The following is a 15,081-nucleotide window of genomic DNA, read 5'->3' as shown; positions in this document are numbered from 1 at the left end:
GTCTTTTGTTGCCTCTCAATAGCGCCAATATTTGAGGCGAGTTTAACTTAGGATAAGGTGGATTTTAACATGGACTTGGAGCTTGTTTGTAGAATTTGTCTGGAGCAGCCAAAAAATGAATCGCTAATGGCCACAAATGACGAGTTTTATACACAGATAGAACTCTGCACGGGACTGCGACTGCAAGTAACAACAAAGCTTACAAACCCATTTACAATTTGTTTATATAAATTGTTTTAATGCCTTACAGTTGATGCACGCGTCCAAAACAGCCACCAAAATATGCACCAGTTGTGCTTTGCTTTTGCGAGCGGCGCTCAAGTTGCGCACAATTTGCGAACAGGCTGACAAGCGCCTAAGATCAGAATTTCTGCTGCTGGAGAAGGAGCCTGATCTAAAGGAGGTGGTGGAAGAGGCAAGTAGTGCCTTTGGCGAAAATGAGGAGGACGATGATGAGGATATTTGCGCAAGCGAAATCCACTTGGATTATCTGAACACGGATGATGAAGGATCCCAGGAACAACTGACCATAAGCATAAAAAGCGATAGCGATACAAACGATGCAGAAACAGCAGCAGAAGGAAAATTAAATGGATTAAAAAATAACAAATCGCCTGTTAAGGATACAACAAACAAATACTTAAAGATCAAACGAATTTCAATCGCTGTTCAAAATGCTGCCTTAGAAGCCAAATCTCCAGACCTGCTGGGCGTCTCATACGTTTGCAAATTCTGCAGCAATGTCTACTCAGATAAAGTTAAGTTGACGGCACACATGAAGCTGCACAGCGAATACAAGCCACATGAATGCGAGTAAGTTTCTCAATATAAATCTATTGTTTCTAAATAAATTCTTTATTACTTTGTCATTTCAGAATCTGTCAAAAAAGATTTCGGCAGACACCACAATTGGCACGTCACATGAACTCGCACACTGGCCAGCGACCCTATAAATGCAAGTTCTGTAGCTCTCGTTTCGCCGATCCCTCAACACATAAAAAACATGAACGGTGCGTTAAAATAAAGTATCAAATATTGTACTTTTATAATTTTTGCTTATCCACAGCATTCACACAAACGAACGACCGTATAAATGTGAGTATTGCAGCAAGTCCTTTGCCTATTCGAATGTCCTAAATGTGCATCTAATGGTGCACACGGGTGAGCGTCCCTTCAGCTGTCAATTCTGCGATCGTCGCTTTTCACAACTGCACCATAAAAAAGCACACGAGCGCGTTCACGAACGTAACGCAAAGGGTTTATAGTCTAAGGAGAGAACTAATAAAATATTTAAGTCCTGAATTGTGCAAAAATGTAATGCGTAATAACATGAAGCTTATCATAAATTTGTTTAAAAAATTCTCTGTAAAGTTGACGGTCAGACAGTTTAATAATTTGCACACGGACTTGTCCTATTTAAATTGTCAAGCTCTAAAGATGCTTATTTTGTCAGGAAACTCTAGTATTGTTATAAATAAATCATTGATTATAGTATCGCTCTATAAATATGACCAAATTATTTGCAAATAATTTGTCAGTCTGACCAAAGCTTAAGCGTTTCTATTGCAGGTAAATGTTGATGCCGATTTGATGAGGTCTTAATTGATTTTTCTTGCACTGTAAAGCTAATCGAGGCTTCGATGCCTTCTTTCTTTTATAACTAAACTTTCAAGAAATTGATGCAGTTGTAAATAGTGCCTTAAGTTTCTGCTTCTCAATATATCTGCTTCTGTCGTCTTCGGAGATCTTTTTTTTATAACAAACGTTCACTTCTTTAACCCAACTTTTAGGGAGAAGTATAAAAAAAATCCACAATTTAAAAACTGAAACGTGTATCTCATTAAATGTATTTCTTTAATTCTAAATACAAATATTTGACTGTTCAGGTTATAGAAATATTATTCAACAGATTGTTGGTAATTGATAATATTGAAAAAAAGAAACAGTTATAGAAATGTACAATTTTTTTGCAGAACTTGATTAAAACGAAATTGCTGTGGATATATTCCCAGTTCCCATATAAATCATGCTCAGTTGAATGTGCCCATCGCGTTGATTTCTAATGAGGAATTAGGCGTGCAAAAGAATCTCACAATATCCTAATAAATAAATCTGTTAGCCTATATATTAAATCTGTTAATGAATGTTAAAAGCCGATGGACTAAGTAATAATGGTTTCAGGTGTTTCATCTACATATTCCTCATCCTCTAAAACGTCCATTGTGCTCACTTGCTTCCACGGACGCTTTTCATGCGTCACGCGATGTAAACGCATTTTGTAAGCCTTCACAAATCCCTTGCCGCAAATATCGCACCTGCAATCGATTTGATATTGAAATAACTGGTAAGGAGAGTAGGTAAAAGGGTAACTTACACATGCGGTTTTTCGCCTGTGTGTATCATTTTGTGGAACTTCAAATTGTCCGAATAGGTAAAAGTCTTATGGCAAACATCGCACTCATATGGACGCTCCTTTGTGTGAATGCTGTGAGTTTAAAAATTCGATTGTAACTATAAATGGTCTATGGATGAATGAAATGAAAAAAACTTACCGATGATGTTTAGTTTTTGTGGAGCGATCGGCAAAGGCAGCGGGACAGAAATTACACTTATATGGCCGATTACCCGTATGCGTGTTCATGTGACGCACGAGTTGCTGATTTTGAACAAAACCACGTCCGCAAATCCTATAATGGGAGGAAATAATTTATATGTTAAAAGAAACCTTTAACGAAATGAAATTTAAAAGGGATACATATCTTAAATAAAACGTTATTTATGCCTTATAGAATTCAGAATTGTAGTCTAAAATGTATTTTTAAAACCAAACACATCACTACTTATCTATATTTGCGGTATATCCTGTATTGTGAATCGAAAACTATTACCTCCATAGAACTTAAAAACAATAAATCACAATTACCCCTTATAGAGCTAACTTACTCGCATTCGTGGGGCTTAACGCCGCTGTGAAATTTCATGTGCTCCGTAAGTCTGGCTTGTGTGGGATATATATTGCCACAGACATCACAGATATAATTTAAATTCTTGTCGCGTGGTCTGCGTCCTTTTTTCTTGGCTTCTGTCAGCGTTACCATCGTTACTTTGGATTTGCGGGCCTGTTGCGTTGTATTGTTTGCCCTCACATTCGGCTTATATTCCTCATCGTCTGACGAGAGGACATCGGCCTCGTCATCGGTTACGCTAATGTGGGCATTTTGCCTGGTGCGAAGTTCGTATGCTGTGTTAAGCGCGGATGCTTCTGTGGAGAGTACTTCCAATTGTTCGTATTCTGTGCAATTCTCAGCATCTTCGTCAATGGCATCAACCGAAGCATTGCTATAAATCACATTCTCGACAGCCTCGGCCTCTTCGACAAACTCATCGAAGAGTATTTCTTCACCATGCCCCACATCTTTGGCAATCAAATAGCGCACACCCTCATCCACTTCCAACTGTTCCACCAGCTGCTGGTGTTGTTGTTGTTCCTTAAGCTCTTCCTCCTCGATTTTCACCTTCATTTCGTCGCAGTCCCACACAATGGTTTCTGCGGGAAAATCATCAACAGTCAGCTCATCGCTGATATGTGCCTGATCCGTATCGATCTTCATCATGTCCATGAGATGCTGATGTGATCGTTGGACGGTCATTCGAAACTTGTAAGCAAGGCGCAGGCAACGCACGCACTTGCTGCACATTTTGTCCGGAAGCTTGTCGTCTTCACTGATCTGCAATTCAAAATAAAAATAATGTTATGCGATTCCCATCGTCCAAAGCATGAAAAAGTTTGTTTTTTACGGGTATGTCGCCACAAATGTGAAGCATTTGATCGAGGCGCGTTGCGGCACTGGCACTAAAGATATCCTGCAGCTCCCCATCGCCATCGTTCGGGTTCTTCAAGCACACACGGCACACCACCCACTTCTCATCACGGTCAGTTGTCATGATACTTTTACGTTAACGTTTCTTGTTAAAATTGGGATTCCAACAGCTGAAGTCAGAGCGTTGTTTTTTTATTGCCATTCACATCAGCTCGTACGATTTGTTTAATAATGTGGCATCGCGAAAAATACCAAATAAAAAAATCATTCACAGTGAACATGTGAAATAATATCATTTTAAATAATAATAATAATTAAACTTTAAAATCAATTAAGATTAAAATCTTATTAATTTTTTATAACTTTGTTATGGATAACAATATTTTTTGGCTCTGAAGCCTGCATTTTAACAAGGTATTGAGATGATTTTTTGATTGTTTTTAGTACATTTAATAAAGCGCTTAGTAATTTCATTTTTTATAAATGTATCTATTGTAAATTGGCATCAAATTATTTGTCAGCTTATCAATTTAATCATGGATAGTCTGCAAGAAAACTAGTTTTATTTGTAATGAATAGAAACGGTAGGGCTTCGATAACGGCTGGGAAAAAATACCAACCAAAATACCAATACTTGCTTGTGGACATGCGCATGGTAACCTTGCCTCATGCATAGAATAAGCGTAGAAACCATTCACAGTGAACTGCATCTTGTTTTACCAGCATTTCACTTGGCGTCTAATTCTTTTATTTTACGAAATAATTACAAAAATTACAACCAATCGTTATAAAATTATCGCGCATACACAAATACAAAATGAAAGACATTGCAACAACACAAACAGTGGCGACATCTGTCACGCAAAAGTGGATTGTGTGCAGAGTGTGTTTGCAACAGCCAAAGGAAACAATGGCCGTCATATTTCATGATGATGCCTCCAAAGATTTGACTAACATGATACTGGAGTGTGGTGGTGTGCCCGTAAGAAAATTGATTTAAATTGTGTACTGGGTAATTGTAATTAATTGATTTTTGTTTTGGCAGATCAAGAAATTTGACCATTATCCAGATAAAATCTGTGACAAATGTTTGAAAAGTTTGCACATTGCCTTTAAATTCCGACGTAATTGTCAGCGCTCCTACAAGCATTTAAGTCAATTTATAGCACCTGTGGTAGTGGAACAACACATCGTTGAGGATGAGGGGGTGGAAGAGTTGCAGGCAAAATCACTGGCAGAACTGGAGGCGCAAGAATTGCCCGATGAGATTGAACATGAAATCTTGGTTGATCTGGAAAAGGAGCTCATAGTACACGTGAAGAGCGAGGAGGGTGATGGTGAGGAAACGGGAGTTACCGAAGAGCTGTACGGCGTTTATGAATCGTACGAGAATGAAGGCGAAGAGGAAGTGGTAATCGAACAAATGCAAGTTTATGACGAAAATGATATGACCGAGCTATCAGGTCTCTCTGGCGACATCGAATACCTAGATCAGGTGGATCAGGATCAACTGACAGAAAGTGCACACGAGGATGAACTCGAATCAAAAGATGACAAGAAGGAAAGCTACTCCGACGAGGAGTTCATACCCGTCAGCGCACGTGCCTCAAATAAACGGGGACTCACAACACGTGCCGCTGCCGCCAAACATCGCAAGAATGCGGCCGCCAAGGCCAAGAGCGCGCAGACCGGCAAAATAAAACGTACCACGGTGAGCACCAATGTCATCCTAAATCCCGATGAGAGCATCACTATTGGCGACACAATTGTCCGTAAAATGCCGGGCATTAAGACACGCGGCGGTCGCAAAATCTTTGTCGGCAACAGTAGTGATAAGAAGGAGTACAAGTATATATGCGATATATGTGGCAACATGTACCCATCACAAAGTCGTCTCACAGAGCACATCAAAGTGCATTCCGGCGTAAAGCCCCACGAGTGCGAGTATGTCCATTCATTCCAATCAAACTTTGCTATTGCTAATTCATTTCTCCGCTTTATCGCAGGATCTGTGGTCATGCCTTTGCACAGGCGCAGCAGCTGGCGCGACACATGAACACCCACACAGGTAATCGCCCGTACAAATGCAACTATTGCCCGGCCGCCTTTGCGGATCTTTCCACGCGCAATAAACATCATCGGTAAGTCATGAATTTAGACATTTGTTGTACAACAAATTGATAAGATATATCGCTATTCATTTTATGCGCGTTGTTGATAATATTGAACATTTTAATATCATAAAAATGGAAAACTTTTATAAAGAAAACGCAAATTCGCCATTAAAAATAATTTAACTTGTGTTAAATCTCTACTTTTCTGAGTAAAATGAAGATAAATGAAACCGTAAAAGTATTAATATTGATGAACTTAAACTCGAAATTAACAACTTGATACAAGAATTGAAGGAAATTCGGCAGAGAAAAGTTTCAATAGAACAGATTTCAAATGAAATGTCTTTTGAGAAAAGTCAACTAGATTAGATTTTATTACAAATTACATTTATTACAATATATTTTCAATGTCTCTAAAGAAAAGTTCAAATGTCCAGAATTTCTGTGCTTCATAAAATTCGTTCTCGGCGGTTCTGTAAATGCTTTTTAATGGTCTATAATTATCAAATTAGGTATTTTTAATACTCTTAATCATAAAATTATTAGACTTTAGCAACTAAGCGGTGAGAACATTTAAGTCAAACACTCTAGATATTGATTTTTCAGACTTAATTAAATCACATTTGTTATTATTTTGCAAAATCATTTACAGCATACACACCAATGAGCGACCCTATGAGTGCGATGTCTGTCATAAGACATTTACCTATACCAACACGTTGAAGTTTCACAAGATGATTCACACTGGCGAGAAACCACATGTGTAAGTTCTATATTTGTATATAAAATGGTCGATATCAGATATAATCTAGAACTCACGATATTAAAAATGTACGAATCAAGTTTAGTTTTTATTCCGTCCCACCAATTACTTTATTCTAGCCTGAAAATGATGCAAGGAATATTAGATATTTGGAACACCGCTTAGATCGGCATTATTTTGGGGCTAATTTCTTTCTGTCTTCGTAACACTTCATATTTTTTAATGTTTTTTATCATTTCGTCGACAGTTGCGACATTTGCGGCAAAGGCTTTCCACAGGCTTACAAATTGCGCAATCATCGGATTACGCACGAGCGACGTGGTGTGCGTGAGGCACTGGACAATTCGTATATTCATTGCGAAATGATTTCCTCACCTATGGAGACGATGAAAATGGAGATTGATAAAGTGGAGGGCATGTTTTAAGATTTCCAATAAAATACCTAATTGTAAGAAAATTGACAGACGAACAGACGGACAGACGCACACACATACAGATATAAATATATTCAAACACACACACACATACGACACAACCAGACAGACTTACAAGAGAAAATTTGAAATAAATAACTTACGTGTACGCTCTTTAAATTATTCTTAGCCTAAATGTAGCCACTTCAATAACAGAATCAGAGATTGGTGCTGTCTACAAAGCAGCTAAAGAAATCATTGGAGTAGCCAATTCTACAAGTAGACAATTCTTTATACAAATCAAGATAATAGAAGGAACGCTTCAAATTCAACAAATCTCAACGGAAGAATAAGTTGCCGATATGATGATGAAGCCACTGCCGAGATAACGCCTTCAAGTACTTTGCAGCAAATGAGACTTTCCACATATATTTTTAAATTTAAGATCAATGTCTCATTCGTTATTCTATTTTCATCAATATTTAAAGACACGAAATTGTTAGCCCATTAAAGTGCAAGATCTTTCAAAACCAAAATGTGTAGATTTTTAATGCCCTGTCCCCACGGGGTATGAAACTCGTCTCTTCTATGTCACATTGTTCACATATTAATCAAAGACAGCGAAAAGGACGTTCATTTTTGTCTTCTAGTCGAAATAGTTTTGATAGAAATGACCGAGTGTTTGAATAACCACCGTCTTCTGACTAAAATGTAATGTAATGACGAATAAAAGTGCAATGAAACTAATTGTTTCAATGAATGTCTCATAGAATATATATATTATAATAATATCGTTGGAAATCAAGTTATTATGGTTAGGAAAATCGATATACATATTTCTTGATACCGTTAATATATTTTGCGACACATTGTTTGTAAGAAATGCTATTTATGTATCTTCGTCTAATACATTTCTTTTTTCTTGTCATTGGAGGATAACCAACAAACTATCAAATAAGGTTTTTAACGCGCTTTCCTCAAAAGTAAAGTCATGGACATTTGTCGAAATGCGTAGGGCGACTCTGTCTAAAACTTCAATCAGTAGCTTTCCCCTAATTCCTACAATTTTCTTCGATTTGCGACATTTTAAACTCAGAAGATTTACGTGACAATTTTTAGGTGATATTGTGTTTCTACACAATATTTCCAATTCTTTTGCAACACAGTTTTGTTTTCTTCATTTGTATTACAATCTGGTGAAATATAAGTATAAGGCATAGAAGGTTGTGTTTTGATGCCTTTCTATAAAATTTTATAAATAGTACATTACCTTTTGACTTCGCAGTCTTTAAAAAATTTCAAATTTGAAAAATAAACGTTTTTTAATATGCAAATCAAAGGATTTGTTTTTATTTAACCGATCCACATGCTTCACATGCAATCAACTTCACACTGATACACTCAAAATTAGAAAATTGATCGAAGTACTAAACGCAAAATTCTGATTGCCGTTATACGTAATCTCTACTTTCCTTTCATATCCCTATAGAGCACATTTTGTATATAAAAAACTGCGTAATATATTTGTGCAATTTTTGTTTCTGCTTGGAAATACAGTTTACGAAAATGTTCAATTTCTTGTACCCAAGCAGGTACAATGGCTGGGAATGGGTTAAGTCTCAAAATATCGATAGCTTGCAAAACTTCCCATCTTCAGTTCGATTTAGCGTCCATCACTTATAAGTTGTAAACTGCACATTAATAAAGATACACATATGTACTTAAATAACTTTAACACTAAGTCCTAGTCTAATTAATTATGCGGAAATAAATTAAGTATAGCTGCACAAATGGCCTTCGCATCCGTTTGTTCGGGATACATTTGGAGCACTGCATGCACTTGGTGCTGGGGAAAGAGGCTGCTCAGATGGTAGCGCAACAGTCGTCGCTTCTCCTCGCGCTGCAGTTCTTCATTCAGACGAGAATCGGAGGCGGAGAGGTGACCAAAATTATGGGCTGGCGAGAGCGAAGCGAGCGATGGCGATTGATTGGAGGCGGATGAAGCATCTGTGGCTGGTGCCGAGGGTGTGCGTGTCAAGTGTTGATGAGAATGCAGGTGCTGCTGTTGTTGGTGCTGTTGTGGAGAATAGTTATTCGATGGCGGCACTGGCTGCGGTGGCATTAAGGGAGCGCTATATGTTGGTCCGAGTAGACGGTAAGATGCTGCTGGCGCCTGTTGTCGGTGCACCTTCTTATGCCTATTCTCCATGGGTTCACAGTCCAATTGACTACTAAAGGCTTGGCAAAGCTGTTGCTCAATCGTATTCGATTTGGTGCGTCCCAATGGCTCGCGATTGCTCAATACCGATAGCTTGGCATTGTTGTTGTTGCTGCCACTTCCACTACTACTGCTGTTGTTGTTGTTTGTGGCAGGTGGCGGTAGACCGCCATTCAGATGATGTCCATTACTGTGCAATGGAGCGCTATGTGAAGCCTGCAGAGGCACGCGTCCCGCCATTGACTGATGACGAAACTTGCATTTCTGGCCATAAGTACATTTTTTGCCATACGGACACAATTGCTGGGCATCGGCCATTTTTTGTTGCGTCTGTGCGCGCAAGAACATATCCAGCGTGGGTCCGGAACGTCCCAAGGGATCATCTGGCGGCATGAAACGATCATTTACAAACGAGTACATCAGCAAACGTTCCTGCACCACACGCCTATACTCGCTATTCTCCAGCAACAGATCCCGATAGTTGTCATTGGACACCACTATGCCATCCGTTTCGGCCGCCAGCTTCAGAATATAGCGATCATCGTAACAGGCGACACGCTTGCCACCATCCAAATGGCGGGAGGGTGTAAAGACCAGCACGCGTTCACGTTCCAGCTCATAGAGTAGCTCCTGTTCCGTAATATTATTGTTGGCCATGTTGGTGCGCGCCGACTCCTTGCGCCAATTCGGTACGAAAGCGGTGATGTGGCGATGTCCGCGCTGACGAAACCAATCCACACAGATGCGAATGCCACGGCAGGAGAAGAGCGTATTATTCCCATGGGCCAAGGCCACATTGCTGCCATCGATGACTATGTGACGTAGCTGCTGGGCGGGTGAAGTGCTGTTTCCACTACTGTTGTTGTTTGTGTTGCTGTTGTGATTTGTTGTTGCTGGCGCTGCTGGTCGGGGCGCATCCGCGGTCAGTTTGATGAGTTCGGCCAGTAGCTCATTCTGCTTTGCCTGCGCTCCAAGGCGTGTGAGGGCCGTGTGTATAGATTGCTCGCTGTAGCCCAACTTTTGTGCAAATTCCAGATTTTTTCGTTCATCATCTGTAACTGTTGGTCCGGTTGTTGTTGCCTGCCTCGCCGTCTTGCAACTTTCCTCATCGTCAGCGTCATCATCGCTGCTTTCCAACTTGTTGTTGTTGTTAATCTGGGGCTGCTGCTTTTGTTGTTGCTGCTGTTTTTGTTGTTGTTCTTGCACTTCAGCACAATTCATTTTAATGCGCATTTAATTTACACGTTTTGTTGCACACTGCCGCTTTAGCCAAATATGCGTTTCAATTATTTAAGCGTGTATATTTTCTGGCGTTTACTTGTTGGCCGTTTTTCGCTTTAAATTTCATGTATTTAGCAAGAAGTGTCTATTTACATTTGTGCGCGACTTCCGTGTCGTGTGTTGTTGTTGTTTTTGTTGTTCGTATAAGCGACGGCAGTTGGAGCGATAGCGATAGACCTGTTATCGAGAAATCTCGAATGCCCCAATGTGACCACACAAGTTGCTATAAAATATTTGAAATGAATTTAAATTGTATTTCAAATAGCTTTCCTCTCAATTAATTCATTACTAATTATATAATAAAACAATTTAACAGTTTATTGTAAAATTCTAGGAATGTTTTGCGATAGTATTGATTGATCGTCGGCAATACTGTTGAAACAAGTTACACTATTTAAAATTTAACATTTAAAATGTGTGTTGATTTCTGAATTTTTCTTCGAAAGCATTTATGCAATGACATTTTCAATTCTTTTAAACTAATGTGTTGTAATTAAATCTGTACACTTTTCAAAGTTTAAAGTTTAGTAGCAAGGGTTTAAGATTTACTTTTTAAAGGCCAGACAAAAAAATCTTTTTGTTAAATTTCAAGTAAATAATGGTAATTTCAAGTAATAATCCAGTTTAAGTTCGCCACATTTTATTTTTAAAGGATCCAACAATAATTATTGCATAACAAGCTAGCTAGTAATAAAGAAAACAATTATTTAACATGCACAAACCATTTTTATTGTGTTATACATCATCTATACATACTATACATTCATATATAGTTATATTAAATATAACAATTTACTACAATTTTATGTTGAATTCAATATAAATAACATTTAAAGATGGCTGCTTATAACATTTATAGATTTCCGTTTGTTAAAATAAAGTAAATATTTTTCAATTGGATTACATTTAGTTACTTTAGTTATCTCGTGGTATCGTCGTTGGTCCCTCTTTTTCACGAAGAAAAGAGCGCGTTGCACATTATCCTACTATATATATATAAAGTATATAAGTAGTATATGTAAGTATTTATAAGTAGTATGTGTATAAGTAGAGTACATTTAACTGTTCATTGGGTGTATAACTGGTCACATCTATTCGCATTATAGACATATTTAAACGCTATTGTGAATTTCAATTTATTACTCATAAATGCATACAGAGTACATGCACACATAGACATACATATATTGTGCATTTTAGCACGTACTCCAGCGACAATAAATTAATTTCGCTTTCCTTTTTTTTGTCTTTCCTTCGTCAGCTGATGCGGCAATTCAAGTTACAACGCAACACAAAAATAAATACAAAAAAAAACCTATAAAAATGGACGTAAAGTACAGTTGTATGCGATGCCGCAAGGAGCATAAACTATGTGTATACGTGTGTATTTTTGATTTTGTGAGTGTTTGTGTCTGTGTGCAGGTTTCATTAAAAATTGCACGACTCATTCATTTTGAACGCAACTTTACTAAATTTCCGCCAAAGGATGTACGCCGCGTGCTCAGAATAGTGCAGCATGCTTTTCTCTTTCTCTTACATACTTTATCATCCACTGTGCTTCACTATGTACTGTTATTATAGCTGTCATAAATTTTATTGCTGCTTTTTGTGCGCGTGTTTGGATTTTTATGTATGGATTTCCCTTTTATAAACGTGTAATTAGTAAAGTTCTTTGTTTTTTTGGGCTTTTATGAGTTCCGAACGTCCGCCCGCCCGATAGTGGGTTATCTACAAATATACAAGTACAACTCGTATATGACGTCTTTAAAAATTTAACATTATGTAGTAAAAAGTGGATGTGACTTGCAAATGCACAGAGCTGCACAAAGTAGTGAAAGAAACCCATAATCTTGGACATAAAAAAGCTTAAGAATTTCACGAGCAAAGTTCATTGGCATCGAGGGCAGAAGGCAGAGGGCGATAGTTTTTGTTTTGAACCCATAAATTAGTTTTATAAATGCCTTTTATGTGGGGCAGCCAAATGAATAAATATTCAAAAACTGGCCAACAAAATGCGGCATAATTTTGTCAACAACCAAGTTGACGAAAATTCAATAAACTTTTAAATTATACCATCGAAATCATACTGCCAAAATATAAATCTATATTACATTTATTTTGAAAAAAAAGACAGCTTTTTAAGAAAACAAAAATGAAAAGGAACACGAAGGAACAAATAATTGAAATGTATTTATAAGTATACCTACTATCCTTACAAAAATTAAATAAACCTGATTGTTGTCAAACAGAATGTGCATTCTAAGTAATCCAATGTTAAATCGTTCTAAAAATAAACAAATAAAAAACAATTAACAATTTTATATAAACAAATAATAAAATGAAACGGATTGGCACACTCTTACTTTTTATAGTTAAAAATGTGTGTGCTATAAATCCGTTTACTTGCTATACAGTGTGTTAAAGAGAAAGATTAATGATAGAAAAAATGGCCTTTTCTGTTCATTCATTGCCCCCACATAAACTTTTTAGATCCAGTGCTGATAGGCATCTGCAGTTGATGAGCTCATATGATGGCTTGACAATTTGTCAACCGATAATTTTTGGCCACAACGAACGAACTTTGCCATTTTTCATTTGGTTAATTTTTAAAAGCATATATGTCCTCAATATCTATTGAATACATTTTCTTTCTAAGTCTGTGTGTATGTGTGGGCTTGTAAGAGAGTGGGTGTATGCTTGTTTGTTGTCTTCTTATAGGCATCAACACTGTTTATGGTCCTAAAAACACATTTCACGTTGAATCGACACGACTGGCTTGTTAAGCTGATTAACATTAAGCATACCCCATGTGTGTTTGCTTTTCTACACGAGCTGTGCTGTGTGTGTGTGTATGGGTGACAGCGTCTTGTAAGAATTTTGGCCCAAAGATTTATGTTCTGTTGCTAGACAGCTAGATTTTAAGCCTTGAAAAAGTAAGCTTAAATTTGCGCCGAAATGTAGGCAACACATTTCAACACGATGTGGGTGTTCGTCCACTTTGGTTTAAGCTCAAACATAAAAGTGCTTCATGTGCCTTAATTGAATGACAACTCGTTTTGGTCATTGCCTTCGAGTTCATTTGTGGGTTTTGATTTTGCTGAATCCCATCATCTGGGGTTTTCCTTTCGGATACGCTTTGGTTTCGCTTTCGGTTAAGGTTTTGTTATCGCACAATTGCTATGCGATTCTCTCTTCCTTTTTTTTATAGTTTTTCTTTACGATTGTGCTGCTCGCTTTGTTCCCATGAGTGGGGTGGCAAAGTTTCCGCTACTGTTTCTATTATTATAGCCTCAAACCCCACACAAATAGAAAAAGCAGAAAACTCACAAACCTACATACAAAATAGTGGAAAAGCCAGCGCAGAGCTTGCTTTCTGGCTTGGTTTGTTCGTTTGGTTAAATGCTCCCACGCTGTCAATATTCGAAATTGGCATCTATATACGAGCAGTCAACACAGAACGACATTGCACACACTTGCATGCTAGCTTTTTTTTCTTTCTGAAAGTTCCCTTCCCTTTCACTTCCCTTTGGCTGTTGTTTTTGTTGCAGTCGTTGGGGTAGGAGAAGACCCGAAATAGAGCTGCGCCGCACAATTGAATGAGACATTGCTTTTATGGTATTATTATGCTGACTGGCCATTGAATGAATATTTATGGCTCTTCATGATAGGTATTAATTTTAAAATAGATGTGTTCGTACATACTAGTGCACTGTTGTCTACCTTTGAATTGAGTGCTTAATTAATTGAATTGTGTATTCAATGAGTGCTCCATTAAAGCAATAACGCAATTAGGAATAACGTAAGCAAGTTATATTTACGTTGAATAAACACATCCCGGAAGGAAATGTTGTATCACTAAGTCCACCTGGACGTGCGTCCCAATTGAAGTTGAATGTTGAAGGCCATTTATTTGCACTGGCTAATTTACATCCTCCCTCATTTCTTAGTCTGACTTATAAAAGAGACCAAGCTTTGAAGCTACGAACGCAAGCAATAGCACAATTAAAAAACCCCAAAGGATGTGCCAGGCAGCAAATTTGAATTTTTACTCTATGGCTGTTAGTTTGGTGGTAGAAATCTTCTGCGTGTATATATTTGAGCTAATTGCCTGAAAATGCTCACAAAATGGTAGAAAGTTTACGAAAATTTATCTACAATACAAAAAATGTTGTGCAAAATTACAAAAGCTGATGTGATTTGCTGATTGCTGTGATTTACTCTGAATATTCCAAGAGGGGTATTAAATTCAACCGACGACTTTTTAATTTGGGTAAAAAAATAAACTCCAAAAAACTTTGCGCTTTTATAAAACAAAAATTAATTAATTCTTAAGCTGAAGCTTTGGATTCAAGAAAAAAATATCCCTGTTCATCGAAATTATATTAAAGAGCAATATCGAAGGAATTTCTGTTGTTGAACAGGAAAAAAAAACAAGTTTTCATTTTAAAAGCTTACCAATGGTTACAAATTT

At 37.6% G+C, this 15,081-nt stretch overlaps 4 protein-coding genes across 4 annotated transcripts; 2 read left to right on the top strand and 2 right to left on the bottom strand.

Annotated features, from left to right (window-relative positions):
* Positions 1–36: 36 nt before the first annotated feature.
* LOC115623933 (transcription factor Ouib) lies at positions 37–1,375 on the top strand. Its single transcript, XM_030518493.1, has 4 exons — positions 37–186; positions 251–813; positions 876–1,010; positions 1,067–1,375. Exons 1-4 carry the CDS (start codon positions 70–72, stop codon positions 1,263–1,265), a joined length of 1,014 nt encoding a protein of 337 aa, XP_030374353.1. The 5' UTR covers positions 37–69; the 3' UTR covers positions 1,266–1,375.
* A 441-nt stretch (positions 1,376–1,816) lies between these two features.
* LOC115623932 (zinc finger protein 8) lies at positions 1,817–4,079 on the bottom strand. The gene is made up of 5 exons (XM_030518492.1): positions 3,799–4,079; positions 2,944–3,728; positions 2,553–2,687; positions 2,375–2,485; positions 1,817–2,315 (listed from the first exon to the last, which is right to left on the bottom strand). Exons 1-5 carry the CDS (start codon positions 3,943–3,945, stop codon positions 2,162–2,164), a joined length of 1,332 nt encoding a protein of 443 aa, XP_030374352.1. The 5' UTR covers positions 3,946–4,079; the 3' UTR covers positions 1,817–2,161.
* Positions 4,080–4,561: 482 nt separating this feature from the next.
* LOC115623732 (zinc finger protein with KRAB and SCAN domains 3) lies at positions 4,562–7,291 on the top strand. The gene is made up of 5 exons (XM_030518242.1): positions 4,562–4,803; positions 4,867–5,765; positions 5,828–5,962; positions 6,588–6,698; positions 6,946–7,291. The coding sequence occupies exons 1-5, from the start codon at positions 4,639–4,641 to the stop codon at positions 7,121–7,123; spliced, it is 1,488 nt and encodes a 495-aa protein (XP_030374102.1). The 5' UTR covers positions 4,562–4,638; the 3' UTR covers positions 7,124–7,291.
* Positions 7,292–8,317: 1,026 nt separating this feature from the next.
* LOC115623787 (probable ribonuclease ZC3H12C) lies at positions 8,318–10,720 on the bottom strand. The gene has a single exon (XM_030518329.1). The coding sequence runs from the start codon at positions 10,560–10,562 to the stop codon at positions 8,865–8,867; it is 1,698 nt and encodes a 565-aa protein (XP_030374189.1). The 5' UTR covers positions 10,563–10,720; the 3' UTR covers positions 8,318–8,864.
* Between the last annotated feature and the right edge of the window lie 4,361 nt (positions 10,721–15,081).

This window comes from Scaptodrosophila lebanonensis, unplaced genomic scaffold (genome assembly GCF_003285725.1).
Source record: "Scaptodrosophila lebanonensis strain 11010-0011.00,11010-0021.00 unplaced genomic scaffold, SlebRS2 tig00000053-arrow-pilon, whole genome shotgun sequence".
In the NCBI taxonomy this organism is placed as follows: Eukaryota; Metazoa; Arthropoda; class Insecta; order Diptera; family Drosophilidae; genus Scaptodrosophila; species Scaptodrosophila lebanonensis.
The sequence above is the reverse complement of the archived record's forward strand: the minus strand, read 5'-3'. Positions and strand labels throughout refer to the sequence as shown.